Consider the following 25104-nt stretch of genomic DNA (forward strand, 5'->3'; position numbering starts at 1 on the left):
TATTATCTGCCTGTAACTTCCACTATAATGTTCAGTGTGGATTTAGGGATTTCCCTGATGCACTATAAAGTATTTATTTACTGCAAATATATGGACACTGAGATCACATTTATTCATCTCGAATACAAGTAGAACACTGAACTCAGGGAAATGATCAGTATATAGTATGGGTCATCCCTGGGATATTACTTTCTCTTCTATCGTATCCCTCCTTCTCACCCTTTCCCCTCCCACCAAACCAAATCTCCTAAACAAAGAGTGATGACTACAGATGCTCCAGGCCATTAAGGGCAGAGGTTGGCTGAGGTCACAAGCACTCGGGAGAAGACCCACCACCATCCAGCTAAATATTTCTTCCCACTCCTAAAACAGCCTCAAAGTATCACATCCCAGCCTCACAAGTATTATTCCTTTGCAGATCAACCACTTATCGGGACACTCTCATTGAGATAAGAAAATCACAACTAGTATAACCCTGAGAATTCTATCACTGCGTCCTTCGCCTGTTCTTACCTCCACAAACTTTCTCTGCCAGGACTCCAAGATGGCGGCTGCCTTCTCCTCATTCCAGTTGATGTCGTGAATCTCGTAATCGTCTTTGAAATGTTCATAGAGCTGCCCAGGACTCATCAAGAGGTACATGGTTTGCAGAGCCTCAGCACTGGGGGGGAGGGAAGAAATAGGCTCATAATTAGGGAAGGAGGAGATGGCTCAACGGAGGAACGTTACATGTAGACAGCGCTAGATAAATGTAATGTGATGCCTCGTACCTCTTCAGCTCTCCCTCTAGACCTCTCGTCATCCCTCCCAGAATCAGCTCCTTCTGCCAGTACATAAACTTCTTAGAGAATCCATAGCAGCCTTCTCGGATGGTGGAGACAATGTCTGGGGTCTAAGGATAGAGACACAAGCGTAATATTAATATATAATATTTATGTACATGGGACCATTTCACACTGTGCGGCCATAAACCCTTTGATTGTAGATTTCAATAAAAAATCACCTTCTGTGACTTCTTGTTTGGGGCACTTTCTGGGCACTCGGAGTCAGTGGGGTCGAGACAAGGTCGTTCCATGTACGCCTGTCCCACTTCCGCCTTGTCCAACATCTCTTTAAAGCCATCCAGGCTAGTGAACTGGCCGAGCTCTTCCATCAGCTGAAGGGGATCCAAGTTTGTCCACTGGATGTCTCTCCTCCCCCTGCAAGAAACACATTATTCATGTTTCCCCTCCAGCCTCGTACACCGCAGCAATTTCTAACATTGACGATTGCAGGTGACAAGACCTCAAATGCAATATAATAGGGTTGTCCTTCCCTTGTGTTGTTCTGATGGCTAGTAATGGCCTGGCTGCCCTCAACGGCCACACCTGCATAATGTTTATACTTTAAAGGGACGAGGAACACAAACAAGCAGCCATATTAACTGTAAATCAAATCACACGGAGAATATGGCCACAATGAGCTTCTATGGGGTCACACATCCATGATAAATGAACATATTGTGGCTCTAGAACCCTGATCGGCCACACACACGACCAGCTGAGAGGCAGGATGTTTACATTCCATCTCAAGTGCTAGAGGGAACTTAAGGTGAAATTTAAAAAAAAAAAAATTATATTAAATCTGTCTTTGTTATTTAAATAGTTTGACTGCCACTTTCTCGTCTTCACCTCCCAAGATCTAAGTTGCTCCCGGGGGCTGCATCCCCCCCTTAACCAGCGAGGCGTGTCAGATCCTGAGAAAAAGAGCATGTATTATCCTGTTACACAGGGGAACAAAGCCGTGTGCTCCTATTTCATCAGCGCACAGCGCAAGTCAGGGCAATTAACAACCACTCGGTAACATCTTGATAGACCGGGGAGCCCAGAGAGGAATTCTGGGGGAAAAGGATGAGCGACTGCATCAAACGGGGCTATGGAACAGTTCTGCTTTTTGGGAAGAAGACAGTATAGAGATGAGGAGCTGGCCTGTGATCTGCTAAAGCTGCAGCAGCTCCGGGTTGACAATCTGCATAGGACTAGTTAGATATAATGGGATAGAGCGAAGGGGATAAGACCTCTCTGATAACGTCCGTAAGTTCTATCCTAACTATCAATCATTATCAATATACACAGGGTTCATAGACAAACGGTTGAAAGAGTTACAGCTGAGAGCAAAATACAAAAAAAAAAAAAATATATCAAAAAGATGTCTGGTTCAATCATCTGAGTAATGGGGTAAAGTATTTTGTATGTCAGCATATGAACAATAACTCTAACAGATTGGCACTTTGGGGACATCCGAATGGTCCCAGGAACATCTCAGATAAATAGGCGGAAAATTGTGCAGCAGCTCAGAGAGGGATACAACCAAAGCAACCAACCAGACACGAGCTCTCATTTGTCAAGTGTAATGTAAACAATGAAAGCTAAGTTGTGATTGGCTGGGGTGGTCCAGAGCAGATTTGCATCTTCTAATAAGGTTATAAAATATCCCTCAAAAAGGTACTTTCAGGAGACACAAATGAATACATACGAAATCCTCCAGCCGTAGGTTATATGGCTGGATATATCGGTCTAGTCATGGCCACCAAGGTACCGGTCATAGTCAAGGTACCGGCCGCTCAGTGAATAAGTTTGGCTGGGATCAAGGATTCAAATCTGAGCAATGACAGAGATGAACTTAAATTTATACTTTCAGATACCTGAGGGATTTGTAAGAGACACCATCAATGAAATCATGGCGAGGAAGAGGAGACCTCCATGTGGAGAAATCTGGCTTCCTCTGAAATCAGAGTCTGTGGACAAGAAAATCCTCAGCAGATAATGAGAGCCAGGACTCCCTGTATGGGATGGCCGAGCCCCTGAACAAGTGCATCCAAATCACAGTAGTGAATGGGTTAAACTGTGCACAGAACACTCTCTCTTGAAAGGGGGCCCCTATGCCTATTTATGGGCCCCCCAAACAACCAGCTTATAGAGGAGTGTGGGTCCTTGCATCCCATCTTTGGATGCTGGGAAAATCACAATTCTACCCCTCTAAAGGATGTGATGACCCCACGTAACAAGTTCTGTGTTTTCTCAAGCCCCCTGATAAAGGGAGGTGAACGAGGAGGGGGGGTTGAGGGTGAAGAGAGAGAGGGGTCGGGAGGAGGAGGTAGAGAAAGGAGAAAAAGAGGTAAGATGTGGATGAAAGGGGGGGTACAGAATCTATTTTACAGCTCACCCATCATCCAAAACATCCCTGAGTAGAGAACACTTCATGGGCAAAATAAGCCCGGAGAAAAATTGACAACAGCAGTCATTAGCCGAGCGGCCAGGAGATACAATGCCCCCTCCCCCACCCAACACCACTCTGAGGGACAACTAGAGAAAAGGGGGACACACATACAGAATCACTTTGGTGGGTTAGGGAGGGGTTGGGCTTACACGGGGGCAGTGCAATAATTCATTAAATCTGGCCAGAAACTAGGCTGATTCTTCTAGATTCCCACATACCAAGCGGCTGGCAGTTGCTTCCACAGTGAAGTCCCTTTATCCGCCTTTTCTTGCTTCACTGAAGCCAACTCAACGCTTTTGTTTTTTGCACACATTACCGCTCCTTTGTTGTATAACTTCTCTCTCTGCCTCTCTTTGCGTTAATAGAGGGAGAGATCCCCTCAGGCTGAACTGAAGCGGAAGAGGGAAAGGCCTGGGACTCTGCAAACACCATATAATGCAGCCATACATCTCCAGGCCCACGGCCACAAACAGGCCCAGCACCTGCATCCACCATCTACACAGGCTAGGGGGCTACATTCAGACCTCCTAAAATTAAACCCTGCCAGAGACTCAGTGCCACAGAAATGGTCATTCATTTTCCATGCCTCAGGGAGCAGTGGGTATGGCAGGTTCCTGGAAAAAGAAAAGTTTGAATGATTCCTGACAGGTGCCAATGAATAAATAAATCTTTGATATTTAAAAAAAAAAAAAAAAAAAAAGAATTTTCAATAGATTTTATATTACTCCTCTAAATGATAGGGAGCTGGGGCCAACTTTCGGGGATTTGGGGGCAATACAAGAGGAGGCTTGCTGATACCCCATGACATGTCTCAGCCTGGGCTCTCCTCTGCCCCTCTCTCTCTGTGTCTCCCCCCCCCCAGTCCTTTATTTCACCAGCGCTCTGAATAATGGCAGCATTTCAATTTGTTTAGCAACTGCTGCCATCTACTCTATCATTAGCATGACAATACTCACTGTTACCATTTGCTGACAAAGCAGGAGCTGAGCCCGGGCCCCATATAGATAAACACACTTGTAAACAGAAAGAATGGGCCCTATTGTCCCAGCTTCCATCTTCCCTTCCCTCTCTCCCCCCCCCCTCCTTCCCACTTGCCCTCCCCTCACTAAAACCTTCGCTGCCCTCCCCACTCCCCCGGCCTTAATAGAAACATAATTGCCAAAGGGAAAGTGAGGGGGGGGGGGGGTGGGTGGGCTGGGAAGGTGCGGCTGGGCCCACACTGGTGGCATTGACTCAGTCAAGGTTGTCACAAAAAGTGTAACTCTGGGGCTTTTAGGACAGGGGATGCAGGAAAGATTTCACTGGGGCAAATTGGTTGCAGCGGTTTCACGGCTCCGGTGAGGGAAGAACGAGAAAAGAGGACACCTGAATTTTTTACAATGTATTTAAGGCGGCCCAATGGCGAATATCTAAAGTCGCACCAACTGGCAAAAAAAGATCACTTAAAACAAACAAAAATAAAAGTAAAAACAAAAATCTGGGCAATATAAACCCAATCACACATTAAAATCAAAATTAGGAGGTCATATCTATCGGATACATGCACCTTTATCCTGCAGTATTCATAATGTCCACTCATAAAGTCTGCCAAAAATCAGTATTCATTTACATTCTAATTAGAACAGAGGGTCTGATTCAGACCCGGTCGCAAGCGCTGAGCGCTCGCAACCAGGTCGATGGTGGCCCAGAGCGCATGCGCACGATGGAGCCGGCTCCGTCGTGCGCATGCGCGAGACCCGGATAGCGACGGGCAATCCGTCGCTCCAGGTCTCGCACCAAAGGGTGCGTACTGTCGATGTTGAGTGACAACACGCCCCCTTTGGTGGGCGGGCCGGGGGGGTGGTTGCCCAGAAGGAGGCGTTCCCATGAGAACGCTTACCGTCTGGGGGCGGCCCCATTGACGTCACAAGTGATGTCAGTGGGAGAGCTTCCGGCTCTGTTTGAGCTGAAAGCTCTCTGGGGCTTGCGGCCACGAGACCCTACCACAAGGGTCTCGTCGCAAGCCCGATGGTCATCCTGGCCGTTCGCATTAGCTGTGGGTGGCAACCCACAGCAATGCGATCGGCCAGGAGGCCGCTACATAAAAAAAAATAAAAATAAAAGACTGGCTCTGATTCAGAGCGAGCGCTCTGTCAGAGCGTCCGGCTCTGAATCAGGGCCAGAGGGCCTGATTCAGACCGGGACGCTAAGCCGCGATCGCTCGCTATGGACGATTGTCGACCATCTGCGCATGCATCGCAGTGCACGTGTGCGAACCAGTCACTGTGATCGGGAAACGTGCGCTCGTAGCACAAAGACTGAGCACTACTTTGAGTGACAGATAGCGCCGTTTGTGGGTGGTAACGGGAAGGTGCTTGTGAACGGGGGAGCGATGCTGTGAACGCAGGCGTGTCTGGGTGTCAAAACAGAGTTTTATGGGCGTGCATATTTAGCATGGAAGCGTCATTGTACACGTCACTTGGTTGTATTTCAGCCTGCAGTGATCGCAGTGCTTGCGGCAGGGTAGGGTCTACCTCAAGCGCTGCGTGCTTCTCCGATGGCTATCGATGGTTCTGATTAATCATGCACTTCCTGGAGATGACGTGTGCTAAGAAAGAAAAGTGGGCGTCTTTATACCGGAGTGCGCTCACTCTGCCGTCGCTCTCTAAGCCATAGAGGGCGTCCTTACACCAGACAGTGCGCTCGCGGAATTTGCATACCCGGCCCCTTTTGGATACGAGCGATCGCGGCTTAGCGTCTGGGTCTGAATCGCCCCCAGAATTCCAATCCCAAACACAGACTAGAAGCAGGTGGCAGTCGGTCATGTGCAAATCGTTGGAAATAGACGAGAGTTACTTACGGTAAATAGGCGGAGCCACCCTGCAGTTGAGACCCTTCCCAGAAACAGTCCAAGGGGGTGATAATCACACACGGAAACAGCTTCTCAATCATCTGAAAGACAGTCAAAATCCCCGAAGCCATTAAACCTCATGTAGGTTACGTATTATCATGATCCTTTATTTATATGGCACTACAATGGTCCACAACGCCTTACAAAGTACATAAACAGAAACTGTATGAACAAAATAAAAAAAAGTGACAAACAGTACATCGCATTGCAGGACAAGGACTAGGTTTATAAACATTGCTGCATCCGCAGTCATAATACCCAAATACACAGCAGGGCGGCAGAACCCCTGTAGGCAGTGGGGTGGAGATGATGTTATAAGTGAGGGAAGAGTACTCTGCTCGTCAGAGCTTACATTCTAATGGGGAGTGGCAGACAGACAGGGGTGTACAGAGGGCAGAGGCAGTGAGCAAGGAGCATGGATCAGTGTGTTACGGTGAGAGCTGGAAGGTATTGATGAAGAAGTGGGTCTTGAGTACAGTGAGAGACAGGTCTTCCGGCCTGCATCACATTGAATCTACATCTGCATTCTACACACTGACAGCAAGAAGCGAGACATAGAACTGGCTTGACTCGCTATAACCACAAGCTTGGTGACAAATCACAGCTGGCACAATAAGGTGCCCATAAACAGCACTTACCCGCTCAATCATCCCATTCTCAATAATCGGAACTCCGGACTTGTAGCAAATCTTGTTCAGATCCCACGACCTATGAGGAAAGGGAGGGGTACGTAAGAAAGGTGCCTAAATGACCAAACCACGCAGGCACAGCACTAGATCAGAAACTAGGGTGACCCAGACTGATGTACAATCTACCGGGGGCCATCACTGTCTACTCCCCCACCCCCCCCTGAACCTATTCTGGCTCACAAAACTAAGTCTGGCATTCGGTGGTTTCACGGTTTCGACTGCTCAGCTTTCCAAGAGGCTCTGCAGCAGCAGTGTCTTATTAATGCCAGGAAACATCCCAGCGACTTTATGTTACCCTACAGGAAGCCTCACTATATTATACTCTATACCCGCATACGGCCTTACTTACTTTCCATACATTGACACCTGCACTTTGCTGGCAGCCAAAGCAGCGTTCAGGTGTAGGAGCATGGCCTCCTGCGTCAGTATGTCCTCGCCTTCCTTCTTAGGAGTTTGGATGAGCATTTGTGAGGTGTAGATGGATTCCTCGCCCAGTTTGTCCTTCGTATAGCGGAGCTCCTGGCTGACTCTGCTTCCGGCTAGAGGTGGAGAAGGAGACGGTGTTATAGCATCTTTACATTAATGGCTGCACTAAACAGAGGATGGCGTAACACTGATCACAGTGCACATAGGGCCTGATTCAGAGCCGCTCGTAAGTGGCCGCTTGTTCGTTCCGAGTGATGTTTGCCCAACTGCGCATGCATACAGATCGTAATACGCATGCGCGAACCAGTCAGTGCGGCCGAAAATTGTTTGTTCGCTAAATAGCGAATGCCTGCTATTTTGAGTGACAGGAGGAGGCATATGTGGGTGGTAACGGGGAGTGGAGATCAGAACGCAGGCGTGCTTAAAGGTCAAAACGGGCGTTTTATGGGTGTGCATAATTAATACAGCAGCGTCATTGACCACGTCACTTGGTTATTTTATAGCCAGAACTGCTCGCATGATTGCGGTAGGAAAAACCAACCACAAGAATAGCGAGCAGTTCATACGCTGGTCGATGTACTCGATTAATCTAATAAATAACGGACATGACGTAGGATGCGAGCGGCCAGGTGGCGTAGTTTTCAAAAAAACTACCGCATGTTTTGTTTGCTTGTTCAGACCTAGAGGTGTGAACAGACCGCAAAGAGCGAACGGTTCATTTGAATAGCCACCCCTTTTTTCTGAACGAGCGAGCGCAAATAGCGTCCGGCTCTGAATCAGGCCCATAGTCAGGAAGAGACGGAGGTTTCCATGCCGCCTTGTAGCAACTCCATTAAATGATCCTATTTAGCTCGCTATGCCTCCTGGCTTACAGTGGGTTAAAATGTGCCTGTCATATGGAGTCCTAAGTCTATGGGAACTGCATCGCCGGGGTATTCACCGTGCCGCTTGCGAACTTTGTGAGGAAGAAAGAAAAGTTTCTCGTCATTAGCGCTAATTTGAAGCAGCGCAGGCCCATCTGGGCTTCAAAGCCCATTGAGAGAGGCTAAAGGAATTTCAACTCCCTAATTAACCCAGAGAACAGACATGAAAAGAGGAGGCAGAGGGACCCAGAGTACAAACTTCAAACGGGAGGTTGCTGTAAAGATGGGAGTGAAAGGACGAGGCAGAAGAGGGACGACTGGTGACCATAGGGTCTATGTACTAAGCCTTGGGCAGAAATAAAATGGATAGAGTTAAAGTACCCACCAATCAGCTCCTGTCATTTTTCAAACGCAGCCTGTAAAGTGACAGTTAGTAGCTGATTGGTGGGTACTTTTTCTCCAAGGCTCTCTGTAGACCCCTATGCCCCCAAAACAGGCCAGTGACAGTATTTTGACGTACAAGCACCTGTTGGGAGTCTGTTAGATGACACAGACAACAAGGAGGAGGTGTGAGCTATATTCCAAGAGAGCACACCTACATAAAGGAACTAAACTCATCTACAAAAGGATTCCATCCTGGACCTGCACAAACCCCCGCCCCCTATCCCTTAAGAGAAAAATATATTCTGCTGTAGGCATTATATACCAGTGTTATGATCGCCCACTGATACTTCCCGAATCCCGGGCAACTGAACTGGGTTCCAGACTGTTTTGCGCACCAATAAATATGTCACAGGGCCGATGTACGAACACAATCCCCATATTGTCCTTAGCCTGTCGCAGTGGTGATGGAATATGACATACAGTGGTCTTATCTTTAATAACGGCACCAAGCGGGTGCCCTCTGCTCTGCGAATGGACAGGCAGCGGTTTGGACAGAAGGATGTTTTGTATTTACAAGGGGCCCAGGCCTTATAACCCCTCCTGTCCTGTTTTCTTTCACCCATCTGGACCACCCATGGTGGTAGCTCATCTCTCATCTGCTCAGCATGTGATACAGATGGGTGTCAGACTCATCACTAGCTGCGGACACAAACTCCCACCAAGACTGGTCTGCAGCTCACAGGAACCCCTGACTGAGCTTTAATTGTCCAAAACTGGAGAACGAAAGGTCAGAACCCCAATGACAACCATACAGAAAGAATCTCTAGGAATAACACACAGGATTCCATTCTGTGTTACAGTGCAATCTAATCTTCCTTATCATTCAGCTCTCTCATTATAAAGAACAGCGGTCAGCCTCCATGTGTCTCTACCTTTATTACTTAGATCATCGGAGACAAACAATGTGCTGGGGAACTACAACTCTCAGCATAGTAGGAAAGCAGGGCATGGTGGGGCTTGTAGTACCACAACAACCAGAATGCAATGTGTTTTCTGAGCACCTGATGCAACCAATTACATATACACATTATATATATATATATATATATATATATATATATACATATATATACATACATACATACATATATATATATATATATATATAATAAATATTAGACAAGACGCCTTTATATAAACAACACCTGACACTTAAATCAGGTAATATGAAGGACAAAGAACCAGGAAGCTATGGAGTGGATAATCTGCTCCAAAACTTTAGCAAAGGACAGCCACCTGGATGCCAACCGGGTCCTCAAAGCCATCTAAAAAAACAACTAACCAAAATCTTAAAAAGTTTTAAGAAAATTTACAGCTAAAGGCTCAATCAACATATAGATCACCCAAGTACCTAGAATCCTCTTGGGCTTAACCAGTGTTACTTGACATGACATTAATGCAGCCACTGGGAGCAACATTACATACAGTAGTAACTGACCGCCCTGACTGGAAGCGGGCACAGACAAATGCAATAATGGATGGGGCCAGTTTGAGAATCTGCCCCAGCACCGCCTTATCCTCCGACCTGGATGAGTGCAGCTTTGGAATGGGTGACATTTCCTGAGACTGGGATCTATCCTGCACACAGACAGCACATGTGTGGCCTGCACATTTTATATATGAAATCATGGAGTAAGTCTTAAAACGGGCAGGTGAGCGTGTTACGGGCATGAATACCGCCACTTTACAGCAATCCTGGGCTTATGGTGATTATATTTTCCGAGTCATTAACTCCTTTGTTTCCAGGGGGCCCTTTCTGCATCGTTCAGCGGTTATAAAAAAAAAAAAAATAAAGATTAAAAAAAATAGGGAAAAGTGTACATTCCCAATATTTCTACGCTCAGACTGCACACCGCGGCTGTATTAGATCTGTCAATGCCAGCCGCCTCGCAAAACAGACGGCATTCCACTGGGCTGCGCGAGGGGGCGGTGCGGGGAGGAAGGGGTTAAAGAGTCTCCTTGCACCCAGTCGTGTTTAAACAGGAAGTATTCCCACCCTATAGTTAACTTTTCCTTCAGCAGCAGATGTGATAACAAGCTCTCAGCAGCAGCCACACACACACACACTTTCCACGGCTCTCAGAGGCGCTGCCAGCGCGCACACACACCGCCTTGGCAGAACGTTTAAGTAAAAAGAAAAAAAAAATGGCAGCATACCAGTCAGGGCAGCAATCACAATCAGGAATGAGTAACTCGTCCTTGATTGTGACTGTGCGGTTGCATATATAATCTGTCAGTTCAGAGTTCATCTATAGGTTTAAAAAAAAATGTAGAGTTTAATGGGCAAATGCGTAGCCAAGGATTTTAATTGCTCTCACACAAGTGTTAACGGACACATGTTGCAGCCGTACGTAGCCTGGCTCCGTAAATTACCTCAGATTGGTTTTGCGGCCTAGTGATCCCTACCTCTGGCTGCAGAAGCGCCAGCGGGCATTTTTTTTAATTTTTTTTTAGTTAAGGAACATGCTTCTACGGACCACGACATCGCCCTCCAGGTGCGGAGATGCCATGAGACGGCATTAGCAACTTATCTAAGTGGTCAGCTCAGCACACAAGCAGCGTTTATCCGACAGGAAACCAGCAATTTGTACTGGACAAGGCACCACTCCCTGGGAACATCTGCATGGGAGGTCGTACTACTCAGGCGCTGGTATACAGATGAAGGGGCGACAATGTAACTGATCACCACAACTTCAGTGTCCCCGGTTTTAATTATTAGTTTGTAAATGCTGCAAATAAAGCAGCGTTGAGGTGAATACTGAAGGATCAGTTAAAAAAATAATTGTTAATCAAGTTATCTGTGCCATTGATGGTTTAGATTATTTTGCCATAGTGTATACACTGACTGAATGCAAAGGAAGAACTTATAATGCAGACTCCTGTTGCCCCCCACCCCCAGGGCTCATTTGCTGCTGCTGCCGTCACCAGCGCCCCTCAGAGGGGATCTCCATAAGTGCTTCAAAAACAAGTCACCTCTAAGTGTTTTGGGGAGGAGGATTATCTGGATTACGGAGTGTGTGAAAGGCACAGAAAGGATGTCTCAGGGTCTCCTGGCTCCTTCTACCTGGTCCCAGACAAAATTTAATGATGCCAAAACTCAAGGAGCTCCTTTATGGAGAACCAATCAGTTCCTAAAACTACAATTTACATAAACCCATTAAAAGAAAAAAAAACTTGTACCCCCACTGTCTGTCCTCTTTAATACCCACCTGCATAATCAACATCCTCCGCAGACTCACAATGTAAAGTATTTGGAATATAAATGCCTCCTCTTGAGGGAAGAGAGTTTCCAAAGCAAAGTCTGAGCTTTAACGTTGGGTTAAATTGGTGGGAACTTTGATGTCTTTTATACCTACATGAAATATAGTCTTTTAAATTGTACCATAAATCCTTTGTAGGTAGTAGATCATGTTTAAGGCGGACAGTTATCTGGCAACAAATGTATTCGTCATCTAAACTGACCTCCCTGTCAGATCAGACAACCAGGGCTCTGTCATCTAAATAACAAACACACGTTTATTTCATAGTCCTATTACACAAAGTACGATATGAAACAAGATTAATCAGGGTTACTTGTCAGCACAAAGCAGAGGGGAAGTGATTGAACAGGATTTATCCCTGGAATCACTATTTCTTATGTAGCAATGATTGAAATCATGAATGGCCTAGAACAGATTAAGTTGTAGCTGGCTGAGATAGGTGGAACCACAGGTCCCAGCATGCTCATAGCCTGGAAACATCTGAAAGCCACAGTATTATTACAGACTTGGTTGTGAAGTAACAAGATTTTGGTTTAAATCTTTCTTTTTCCCCAATAAAAGGTTTTGTGTGTCTTATTCCTACGCCAGAGTTTCCCAAACTCCGCCATTACAGTCCAGGTTTTAAGGATATCAATGCCTGAGTCCAGATGGTTAAATTATACTGACTGAGGTACTAATTAAGTCACCTGTGGATATCCTTAAAACATGGACTGTAATGGCGCAGTTTGGGATCCTCTGTCCTAGGCCATTTGTGGCAGTAATCAAAGGCCTGGGACTAAACAGTATTGATGAAGAAACCCAAAAATCACCCCCGTAACATTGTTGGGTTAAGTCCGACCACTCCTGGTATGTCCATAAACCATGTTGTGTGGGTAACAGGATAGGAAGAGGAAATACATATATTATACCCCTTACAGCTGAAAGGTGCCGCACAGATTCTTGTTTGTCGGGCTATTATGTGTGCACGCGTTTCCCCGTGGGAGAGAAATTCAGAAGGGGAGACTGGAAATGTTTAGCGGAGACTCAGAACTTCAGGCAGAATTGGCAGCAGCTTATTCCAGACCAATAGTTTAACCACAGGCTGAAACATTATTTTCCCACACCCTGTATAAATGCTGCTACAGCACTGAGGATCCGGCCAAGCACTGAGCCCATATATACCAGGAGCAGATGCACCGTCCTCATCCAGCCTCAAAAGAACGTTACCCACTCAGACTGGGGCTTTTGTGTGCGGCTATGAATGTCCTGCCGGATTGTTCCAGCACAAACAAGACAGAAGGAGAGGAGAGAAAACTACATCCCCCAACCCTCCAAGACCCTTATACATTTCCCCTGGGTTTCTGAAAGAACCATACCCCCATATATGTACTCTACCTCTCAGTAATATATTATTCATAACCTTTTATACACACAAATTTAAATAAAGCATGGCCAAGTCAGGCTGACAATGATTGGGTTGTACTGGGGTAGAAAACAGCACCTCCTACTGTCCATGTAGCAGAATGAAAAGACTATTGGTTAAAAGCTTAGCATCGCCCTCTTACCGCTTTGCCTGTATGTTGATACCCAGGCTGGTTTTATTACTGTTTGTTCCCAATTGTAACGCGCTACAGAGTATGCTGGCGCCATATAGATAAATGGGAATAATGGTCATAATGATGAAATCTTCCGCTGGATAGTGGCTTATAACAGCAGGGGACTGGCAGGGTGCCGCTGTAACCCCAAAATAGGATCAGGATACTCCATGTGGCCATAACAGTTTGACAGGAACATTATTCACCAATAAAAACACCACATTTTCCACATGGGTTCGATGCATGATCTATTAATATAGAGAATTCCGTAGCGCCAATCACAGCCTTTAGTTACACATTAATGCTAGGCAGGCTCCGGCCTACGCCAAACCTGGGAATCCATCAATCCATCCGCTCTGCTGTAGGCGCTGACCCAGTCGCCAATGCCTCCAGTGCCAAAGTACAACACACAAAATAAACCTAATTGCACTTTATTTAAAAAAAAAAAAAAACATAATAAAAAAAAACACAATCACTTAAGTGGGGGTATGAGCTATATACCCGTTATAAAAAGGTGTCCACTCACCTCTGCTTAGATAGTGTATATAATTAGACATGGGGGGAGCTGTGTCATGGGAGAGTTATCTGGTCTCTCATTAGCGAATGTGACAGTTTTGGTTTTGCCTCACACGTTCCAAGGCTGTCACCGGACAGATGTTTACACTTTGTCAGGGCCTAATCTACAATCTGTTCTTTATTTTGGAAACTAATTCACTGGAAATTGAAGTTTATATATTCCAGATTCCCTTTAAAAATGTCTGCACTGCGAGGAACTGAGATTAGGCGCTCGTAGCCCTAATCCTATCACCTGGAATGGGAAATGAAAAGCTATCTAAGCGCACCCTGGTCTACATAAAACATTCGGCACATCGGCGGCCCCTCAGCTTGGGAATGTCTGAACCACTCTTGTTGTCTGTTTATTCTACTCTTATTAGTGTTGTAATGGTGCCAGTTGTGGTACCTAAACTAGCAAGGCAGCTTAATTGCCGCATCCTTTATTCTAGCTTCTCAGAAATGACATTCAAGTATGTATATTAGATCAAAGAGTTTTCCTGCTGTAATAGCCCCCAATCCTGACTAAAGTCAGCATGCTAGCAAAATGGCTGCCCCCGCGCCGGCATACTCCGGTAATAGAGATGTGCAGCTGTCTACCCCGAAACATATGACAATCAGCACATTAAAGCCAATAAAATATTTTTACACAATGAATTGTATTTCAAAGTTTATATATTAATAAAATATGAAGAAAACAGACTATATTAATAATATGTATAATGGTCTTTAGATACAAGTACGGAATTTGTATAAATAAAAGTTAAACACAATATAATTGAAAATATGAATCATACTTTCTCTGTAAATATATTACACACACACACACACATATATAATATATATTACACACACACACACACATATATAATATATATTACACACACACACACACATATATAATATATATTACACACACACACACACATATATAATATATATTACACACACACACACATATATAATATATATTACACACACACACACACATATATAATATATATTACACACACACACACACATATATAATATATATTACACACACACACACACACACATATATAATATATATTACACACACACACACACATATATAATATATATTACACACACACACACACATATATAATATATATTACACACACACACACACATATATAATATATATTACACACACACACACACATATATAATATATATTACACACACACACACACATATATAATATATATTACACACACACACACATATATAATATATAGTACACACACACACACACACACACACATATATAATATATATTATATATGCCGACACTTCTTGTATAACCCACACGTATTAACTATATATGTGTGAGTTATTTTTAACGTATATACCAGCATACGTTTACCAGACTTCCCATCCCCCCTCTCCTTACAACACACAGCTGCTCTGCAAACTCCAGCAACAAGCCTTTTGTGGCCCTCCTATTAGATCCTAGACCACCCACTACCTACGGTGACCACCCAAGAACCCAACGCTCCCCCTCCTCTTCCTGCTTACAGAAAGACGCCTATAAGAGGCCAGGTTGCTAATACTTAGTTTGTTGTCTCTGCATAGGGCATGTTCCTGGTGTCTCCGGCCTGACTGCTAGTAAAACTGAGTATCTCCTGTCTCCCCTTCCGCCCCCGTACCCCCAAACTTGGGACGTTAGAAGGGACCAGAGCACTGCAAGCACAATTAGTGCTAATCTCAAGAGCCTGCTCTGTTATTATTCCTTTTATTTAGATGGGAGAGAAAGGAGGGGAACCCTCTACACACTGGGGTCATGGGAGATCTATAGTGTAACCTCCAGGAGACCTCACATATTATAAACTACAATTTAAAAGGCGCAAAAGTCATAATAAAATAAAAAATTTAAAAACACAGAGATAAAATTTTCAGTTAAACAATGCACACAACAACCAGCAGTACCAGACACAAAGCTGCAAAATATAGATATAAGAAACCGGTGGAAATGAAGGCACTATAAGACTACTGCACCCATCATCTGTGCATGAGAAGAATGACAATCCATCCTCAGTACATTGGTACAATCTTTATTTACAAGCACATTATTATGGTGATGGGATTGCACACTGGAATGTTTAATACCAGTTTATACAACCTATAAATTCATCTATATAAAAATGCTATATAACATGGTGAAGCTACAGCACACCAGGATGGACAACATTCCAGGCCTTGCAGGGGGGGGGGTGGGATATTACTGCTAGCTGGATCCCAGCGATGAGTTTTCCCTCCAGCTGGAAAGATGTCCGGCAGAGTTAACACACTTTATAGAAACACCTTCCGTTCTGTTTACCAAGGCGCAATCCCTCCAGCAGAACTCTGAATTTTAAACATGGCTCTGCATGTAATTACTGCCCTGTTACACAGTACCGGCAATGTACACGGACTATAACACCTCTCTGTTACCCTGTACTCGCCTATAACACTGGATCTCCTGTGCTCCTGGAAGCTATGAGAAACCAGCTTTATGAAATGCAGGTTTCCAGCAACAAGTCCGGAGTCCGCACAATAAATTAAATCTTTTGCTTAAGTGAATGGAGAAGCAGCAGGTTCCAAACACTTGTCGTAATTATCCACATACTTTCTGCTATTTAACAGCTGTGAATATTCTATTTACCCCCAACGCTGGGAGGCAGCTCCATGAAAATACTATGCATTTTGTGGCTTTTCTTCTTACGCTCAGAGGCTCTCCAGCTCTTCTCCTACTACAAGTCCCATAAACTCCTACCGTGCTCTGGCATGCTGGGAGTTGTAGTTCTAGAGCAGCTGGAGAGCCCAGATTGCTGCCACGCTTTTTTAGCCCAGTTTCCACCGCAGCGATCCATGAGCAATGATCAAATGCACCCATTACCACAGAACAAGCTGACAATGTGCGGAGCAGACTCACCTTCTACCCAGAGCCTTTCAATGTCCGTCTCAATGGAGGCCACCCGGAGGCCCACAGCCAACGCTCCAAACACCAAGAGTCCCACAAAGAGAACTTTTCCGCAGTGTCTCTGGATGGAGCAGCCCAGGGAGAAAAGAAGGGCCTGGAATTGAGCTCGCAGCCAGAGTGGGGCCTTCTGGCCCACGGCTTTACCCTGGAAAAAGAAAACAGTGTCACCAATTGTGAACCAATCAATCATTAAGCAAATATTACTGGACCATGAAACTCATGATGATGGGAGTTGTAGAGCAACTTCTGCAGTGTTAATAAACTTGTCTTAGAGCATCTTGACTTCAGGACTATGTCAGCTGAGGGTTCATTGGCCAACACATAAAAAAAACTTCTGCAGAGTGAAAATGACATTACAGAGACACGGACTTGCCATGATGTCTTGCGTGTTGTGTCAGGGAAAAGATTAAGTGCAGATGTTGCTGTACAGGAGCTCCCTGCACCATGTGTCATGTGACGGCCTCTAATTCCTAGCAGGTTGCTGTAAGTTTTATGGGACAGCTCTTTATAGATATTACACATGAGCTTTCAAAGTCATAAAAGTCTCTTCTGGTGATTTGAAAACCCAGACGACTTATTAAAGAGCCCACGAGCCCACCTGGTCATTTGCTTTCCGGGCAACGTCTGGGGTGGATCTGACAGGTTAACAGGAAGAGAGAATTAAGGGAAGAGGAAGTGTCAGGAAGGAAACGAGCATTACAATAATTCCGGGAAGAAATTAAATAAATATCTGAATTACGACTGAAGTATGAGGGAAGAGAACACCAACGAAAAAGGCCAAAGGGGCCAGTTTAACCGCACATTTCTTGTGGCCTAGGACCGTTTGCCAGTCTTCTGTGGCTGGAAAACTGAACTTGTGCCAACCACATAGGGACATGGGGGGGGGGGGGCAGCTGGCATCCTGTGGCAAAGCAGTGTTTCTCTATCGACACAGGTGGTCTTGCTTACGCAATGCCCACAACACTTCCTCCCTGTGACTAATGACAACTCATAGGACTGGTGAGTACATAGGAAACGCACAATTCCAAAATCGATAACTGATGTGGGGACCCCCCAACTTGATAGCTGGGGGCTGCACATATTAACTCCTCGCGTTCCACAGTTATAGCATTGAAGTGGTTACAGACGTTTGTTTTACCCAGGACCAGATGCAGCAACAGACACCAGTTACTTAGCGAATGCTCTTTCCAATCAGTGTCAGACAAACCCAGTAACACAAATCCTGGACATGTCCCATTCCCCAAATAAAGACATTTTACAGTAGACATAACATTTTTCTTCCACAAGGAGGTACCAAGAACCAGCTGTCACATCACTATCTGCTGACAAAGTTCTGGCAGGTTACCAATCACCAATGTGTCTGCTCCCTGAGCCGCTATCAGCACCAATCACCAAACTGCAGCCCTGCCAGGAGCTCTGCTCTAAATATCCTGCACCTGCAATGCGCACATTAGATTGTCAGCTCTTTAAGTCACAAGCTTGGGGGTGCTGTTCATTTCAATGCTTCTATGATCTACAGAGTATACAACGGTGACATGCAGGCTGGAATTTAGAATATTATGAATGTCCCATTATCCCCTGTGTTATTTCACTTGGCAGAACAAATAAGGAATTAACGTCCATACCATAATGGATACTGATCAGATCCCAGTACCATCTTACCCCACACAGTACACCCATCTTCCCCATTACCACCCTACAGTTAAATCCAGACAGTACAAAATAAACAGGATCCTACAAATTAATTTCCAATAAAACATGTCCTGTGAGGTGGAGGAGCCCAGACTTCTTCATAGACTTTCAATGAAAACCAGTATACAACACTAATAATAATAAAATCATATCACTAACAGTAAACACCTAATATCTGCCAATGAATGACTTGTACTATACTGTGTATGTGATGTGCTGTAATATCTGGAGTTGTACATATTTCACAAAGATTGTACCAGGTTACCCTGTGTGCATCAAAACAAGACGAAACATAACATACAGAGACCACCACAGTAGAGTGCAAGCTCTGCAGGCTACCAGTGTCCTAGCCCACTGCATCCAGATCTGCTCAGATGATGATACATTGCATTACTCTATTGGATGCCTCATGAAGACATAAACAGTGGCCCCTGACAGGCAGGGGCCCCAGTGACACTTCCCGGATGCTGGTTGATACATTGTTGCCACTCACCTTAGCGATCTGCTTCAGTGCGAAGGCGGCGTGACAGTAGCTTGGTCTCCGCAGCAGGTCCGAGCTGGGAGCCGGGTGGGAGGTTTTGTAGCCGGGGGGTAAATCTGTGCTGGGGGGATCGGAGGCCATCGGGATCCTATAGCAAGTAGAAGGGGGTAAGGGGGTGGGGGAATCACAAGGGGGCAGCGGCTGCAATGGAAGGGTGTCCGCGACAGAAATCACCAACACGGGCAGCAAATGACAGTATAATCCATGCAAGGGGGTCCCATCTAGGTGGGCAGGTCCCTATGTCCCGGGGTCTTCATGCTTTCCAGGTGGACGGCGAGTAGGAAACACTGCAAATGCAGGAACAGCTTTGTGACCGGAGAGCGCGAGAGAGAGAGAGCTCCCAGCATCTGCGCTGGAGACTGCTCCTTACACTGCCTGAAAAGAGGGAGAGAAAGGGAAGGGGAGGAGGGGGGCTGCAGGGAAATGTGCCCGGCTTCCCATTGGCTGAGGAAGAGGCAAATTACTCTCTAAACAACTCCTATTATTAGCTGCTAAGCAACAGCTCCCCAAAGTGAGGAGGGGGCGAGAGACCACCCAGGCTGCCCTCTCTCAAATCAATGAGGGGACTGGGGGCTCACACAGAGAAGCCGCACAACTTTTACAGGAATTCTGCTTCACAGACCTCCAAATGCTACAAATTTCTTACCACCCTGCTCTGTCCAAACAGCCCCCCCCCCCTCTCCCTTTCCTTACTTAGTGGTGCAGTGAGACAGCTGCACCCATCTATTGTCATAGAAAGGGGTGGGGGTACCCCAAATATTCACCCTCCAAAATTCTAATGTGATATATAATAAGGAGCAATATTTGCACCAAAACCACATTAAGGGAAACCTATGGAGATTCAGCACTGGAGAGTTTTATCCTGGAGTTTCTCCTTTCTGACTCCAAACTTTTTTTTCTCCCTTGTAGCTAGTTAGAAAGCTCCAGTTTGAACATGTTTATCATTAGGAATGAGCCGTTTGTTGTTTTTTGAGCTTGGAAAAAATCAGGATATTGCTCTCTTTTTTATTTTTTTTTTCAGTCGATTTTTTTTTTTCAGACAGATGTTTATAGAACAAGATTGCAGAGCTGAGATAGATTATTTATATAAGGGATGTGTGTATTTCTATAGAGCCGGGCCCCACTCCCCCCCCCCATCCCACCCACTAAATGGTCCATTTCACACGCATCACATCCCTGCTCAAACATCACAGGCTGGCCCCAAACTCTCACAATCTCTCCAGACATCTTGCAGCAATTAAAAAAAAAATAATATATAATATGATTGATTTATTTAATGCCCTTGTATCTCTCTATATGGCAGGATCCTGACAGCAATTTACATACATCCCTTTGTGTCTAGTGAACTTTTCCAGTTGATGAGTAAACAACATTTCGAATAGGTCCTATACCCATTTACATTCTACAATCCATTGCTGCAAAGACAAGATCATCAAAGATGTTACATTTGTGATATTATTGTTTTGAAGAATTGAATCCATCACTTGCACACCTTGATGATCAGTGATATATCTGTTTACGAAGTGATTATGGGGTATATTTACTAAAGTGAGAGTTTTTAGAAGTGGAGATGTTGCCCATAGCAACCAATCAGATTCTAGCTATTATCTTCTAGGTGCTAGATAAATGATAAGTATAATCTTATTGGTTACTATGTTCAACAACTCCACTTCTAAAATCTCTCACTTTAGAAAATTATATATGAATCTGATAATTAAATCCAAATGCAAAATCTCCCCGCAGCCTATTAAACTTAATAAGAGGACAGACTGGAAATGTATAGGTTATTATTTTTTATATATACCTCTTATCGACAAATGTGTTATTTACTTTCGGGCCACTGCTGCTGTACAGTGTGACTGTGATGTAAATAGAGGGTTTGGGGAACAGCTGCAGAGAAACAGGCCTCACCTTTTGCTCATTCAAGGCCATAAATATTGTGTTGCTGTGACAGGTGCAGTACCTAAGAATTGCCAGCAGAGGGAGACCTAGCTCGGTGTTGGCCATGTGCTCCCATGTCAGGGTATATTACAGTCTCTCTGTGACTATCCCCCAGGGCTCTGACAATGAAACACAAGACAAAGTGTATCAATTTAATATACAAAGGAATGCAGGAGAGACCCCCACCCCTTGTACAGAGACATCACACTATATACCGAGGGGGTTAGTAAGACCTCACAGGGCTCTATCATGTGGGCAGAGCTGACAACTTATCCCAATTTCCAAGGACAGCTCCACATTTTATGGATTTGTTCCTGTACATTTCTGTCCCTGTGTTTAATGGTGGGAGAGGAATGGAAACTTGATGACAGTAAAAAAAAATGCAATTTTGTGACTATTTTCCTATTTTGTATAAGTCTCACAGTACAGTGGATGGTAACTGATGTTATTGTCCAGTATTATGTTACATTGGCGAATAAATGACGTTTGAGAGTCTATTTTGCACATCTATGACAAGCGGTCACCTTCCCTACAGCAGGCTGACCCTGGGAAATGGATTTACAGGTGAGAGGATGCAACATAGGGCTGCGTACAAAAATCCACGAATCTGGGGCGAGATAGGGACGCGAGGGGGGCGAGTTCCGATGCCGTTGCCAGTGTTTACACGCTGTTGCAATGGCGGGTCGCCCCCCTTGCGTGCAGGGGCAAGTTAATTGTATTGAGCCCTATGACCAGGATATACTAAAAGAAAAATGTGGTAAAAACCCTGTTTTCGGGGGTTTTACCGCACTCTCATATATACTAAGCCCCGGCCGCCCGATTTTCGATGTGGAAGGTAATGCCAGGTTTTTCTGGCGTTACCATATAGTAACCTATGGGCTTCTTACCGCATCCCGCTCCCCGTAGCTGCCTCGCCGCCCCGCAGTCACCTAGCACCTCTCATTGCCTGCCCCCTCACCTCAGCCTCCTGCGTGCTCCTCCTGGATCCCCCGGCTCCTTCTTCTTCCGGGTACAGGGAGGAGGAGCCCGGGACTTCCTGCAGAGGTCGCCAGCGCTAGGAGGGGGAGGAGACCCCCTCACCCTGCGGCGCCAACTGCGCAAAGGACAGCTCTTATCGCAAGAGTATGTTGGTACATATGCAATTAGTATTTTTGCAGGTGACTGTCGGGATGTACACCGCAAGGTTAGTATGCAACTAGTGATAAAACTCCTTGTTTATGATAAATGGTGCTCAAACCAATCAGCTCCCTTCTGTCATTTTACAAACAGATGAACCGGAGCTGATTGGCTGGAGCACCATTATCACATGCAACGAGTGTTATCACTTATTGCGTATGATAAAACTCGTTGATAAATGGGCTTTGTATTCCTTTAATTACATAATGCAGACAATACCTCAGTACTATCAACAAAATGCATTTACCGCTGTTTATCATTCCCCGACCCACCCATTCACACTTCTGAACACAAAATAGCTGTGCGCCCATCACATATTGTGGAGCTACACGCCCATGGTACATACTAACAGGACACATACATTTCTTGGTATAATAAATTCTCCATCAATTTTACCACATGTGTTTTTATAAATGTCCCAGTGGCTGAATTAATTTGGGATGTCAGTAGATAAATGGAAAAAACACACACACATATACAGTATATAGAGAGAGACCGATGTATGTAGGTCTCTCTATGTATTACAAATCTCTATTATATAGATGTACTCTGCATTAAAGACAGGGCATTGAGGGATAAAATTAAACTTGTTTATCATTTTCTGCCTCAAAAACTTAAAAACTATTGTAAGGAACCCAAGAAAAAATCACAAGGATGGACAGTTCCTGTTCTCTTGTGTTACTTCGGGTGTAGTATGCATAACCGCCGGCCAGGGCCGTAACTAAGGTAGTGCATTCAGTGCCATGGCACAGGGCACCGCAGGGCAAGGGGGCACTGTTTGGGCCTGTCAATTTTCCTGCTTATTATCATTCTCACTTGAAGCTTCCTCTTCTTTTATCCCCAGCATCTCCTGGCCTCCTGCATCTCTTCCCTGGCCCTTCCCCATGAGGCCATGGCCCTCTCTCAGGTGCACTATATTATGTCCCTATTTATCCCCAGCATCTCCTGGCCTCCCCTATCTCTTCCCTGGCCCTTCCCCATGAGGCCATGGCCCTTTTTCAGGTGCACTATTTTATGTGCCTATTTAAAAATGGGGGGGGGGGCGCCAATGCTCTGTCTGGCACAGGGCACCAAAAAGTCTAAAAAAGTGTAGTTACGGCTCTGCCGCCGGCCGCCAAATCCCGACAGCAGAAGCCTGGCAGAGGTGAAGATACCAAAGCTACAACTTACTAACAAACCTACTTTTACCCCCTGACCCTCCTTTAGGGGTGCCTAACCCTAACCTCCCCCCCTAGTGCCTAACCCCCCTCTAAGTGCCTAACCCTAAACACCCTTCCCCGCAGCCTAACCCTAAGTCTCCTGGGGGGTACCTAACCCTAACCTCTCACCGGGGGTGCCTAACCCTAACCTCCCCCCCTAGTGCCTAACCCCCTCTGTGCCTAACCCTAAACACCCTTCCCCGCAGCCTAACCCTAAGTCTCCTGGGGGGTGCCTAACCCTAACTCCCCCCCTTCCCCTAGCCTAACCCTCCTGTGGGGGTACCTAACCCTAAATTCCTCCGGGAGCCCTAAAACCTAAACCCGCGACTGTCTGCACCCGGCTTAGCTTCTTCGGTATGCCGGGCGTCGGGCTCCCGGCGTAGGTCTAATGACAGGCGAAAAGGATTTCGATGACTGTCATTAGTACCTTGCAGGGATTAGAGAGTCGGGAAGCCGGCGGTCGGTATTTAGACAGTCGGCTTCCTGACTACATCCCGTTACTTCATCAGATAATAACTCTCATTCTACAGATAAATGATCTATGCACTCTATAAAATAATACAGTCATCGCCTAGGAAGACTGCATGGATCACATCATTACCGTGTCGTGTATCCTGTAGTGCACCCAAGATGGCCGCCTCCTTTGTGATATGGTGTCTTACTGCATATGTAAAGCGTTTTGAGTCCTCTTATAGAAAACCGCTATGTAAATAAATGTTATTATGATGTTATTTCTGTCATGGTGGAGGGTAGTGAAGGATTTATTATGAAATAAAAAGGTTGGGAAGTCTCCCTCTTACCTGCTGCTCCACATAGCATTGCAGAACAGCCATGTATAGATGGCGTGCATCCATACACTAGGGAGAGGGACTGGGGGCAGCCCAGCAGTACGGGTAGCAGTGGGCATGACGTCATTGTGACAAACGTTGGTATGATGCACAGTGACGCTCCCATACTGCAAGCTCCTGCCCCTATACTGTGAGGTCATGCTTGCACCAGAAAGCGCACATAGTGTCCTGCGCCCCTCCTCCCCAATGTTGGGCGGTTTGGAATAAACGATACTTGGAACTGATAACTCAAAGTGGCTGCCGGACATTTGAATTATGTTCATGGTTTCTGTATTTTATGCAGAAGTGTCTTCTTCCTCCTCTTCTTCTTCTCCTCTTTTTAGCATCTAAATGTATCACATTTACATCACTGCTTATACTCAGAGGCAATCTTCCATTCTATAAGACAGCAGTAGAGAAGCCACAGAAGTGTAAGTGCGTCCACGTCTCCAGAGAGTACTCCTAACAGTGAGTGTACACGTCTAGTGAGTGCTCCTAACAGTGAGCGTCCACATCCAGTGAGTGCTCTTTCCAGTGAGTGTCCATATCCAGTGAGTGCACCTAACAGTGAGTACAGCGAGTGCTCCTAACAGTGAGTACAGTGAGTGTCCACATCCAGTGAGTGCTCCTAACAGTGAGTACAGTGAGTGTCCACATCCAGTGAGTGCTCCTAACAGTGAGTACAGTGAGTGTACACATCCAGTGAGTGCTCCTAACAGTGAGTACAGTGAGTGTACACATCCAGTGAGTGCTCCTAACAGTGAGTACAGTGAGTGTCCACATCCA

At 45.5% G+C, this 25104-nt stretch overlaps 1 protein-coding gene across 1 annotated transcript in view; it reads right to left on the bottom strand.

The window, feature by feature from the left end:
• The window catches only part of PTCH2 (patched 2), a 32275-nt gene extending 12743 nt beyond the window's left edge, over window positions 1–19532 (bottom strand). Inside the window, exons 1-8 of the mRNA XM_088455579.1 lie at window positions 19128–19532; window positions 16895–17087; window positions 7187–7376; window positions 6787–6856; window positions 6098–6189; window positions 1004–1199; window positions 771–892; window positions 514–661 (exon numbers count right to left, since the gene is read on the bottom strand). Of these exons, the coding sequence (XP_088311705.1) occupies window positions 514–661; window positions 771–892; window positions 1004–1199; window positions 6098–6189; window positions 6787–6856; window positions 7187–7376; window positions 16895–17087; window positions 19128–19256 (1140 nt within the window). The 5' untranslated portion in view covers window positions 19257–19532. The remainder of the gene's footprint in view (window positions 1–513; window positions 662–770; window positions 893–1003; window positions 1200–6097; window positions 6190–6786; window positions 6857–7186; window positions 7377–16894; window positions 17088–19127) is intronic.
• Window positions 19533–25104: the final 5572 nt, after the last annotated feature.

This window comes from Taudactylus pleione, unplaced genomic scaffold (genome assembly GCF_031769625.1).
Source record: "Taudactylus pleione unplaced genomic scaffold, aTauple2 ptg000662l, whole genome shotgun sequence".
Taxonomy (NCBI): Eukaryota; Metazoa; Chordata; class Amphibia; order Anura; family Myobatrachidae; genus Taudactylus; species Taudactylus pleione.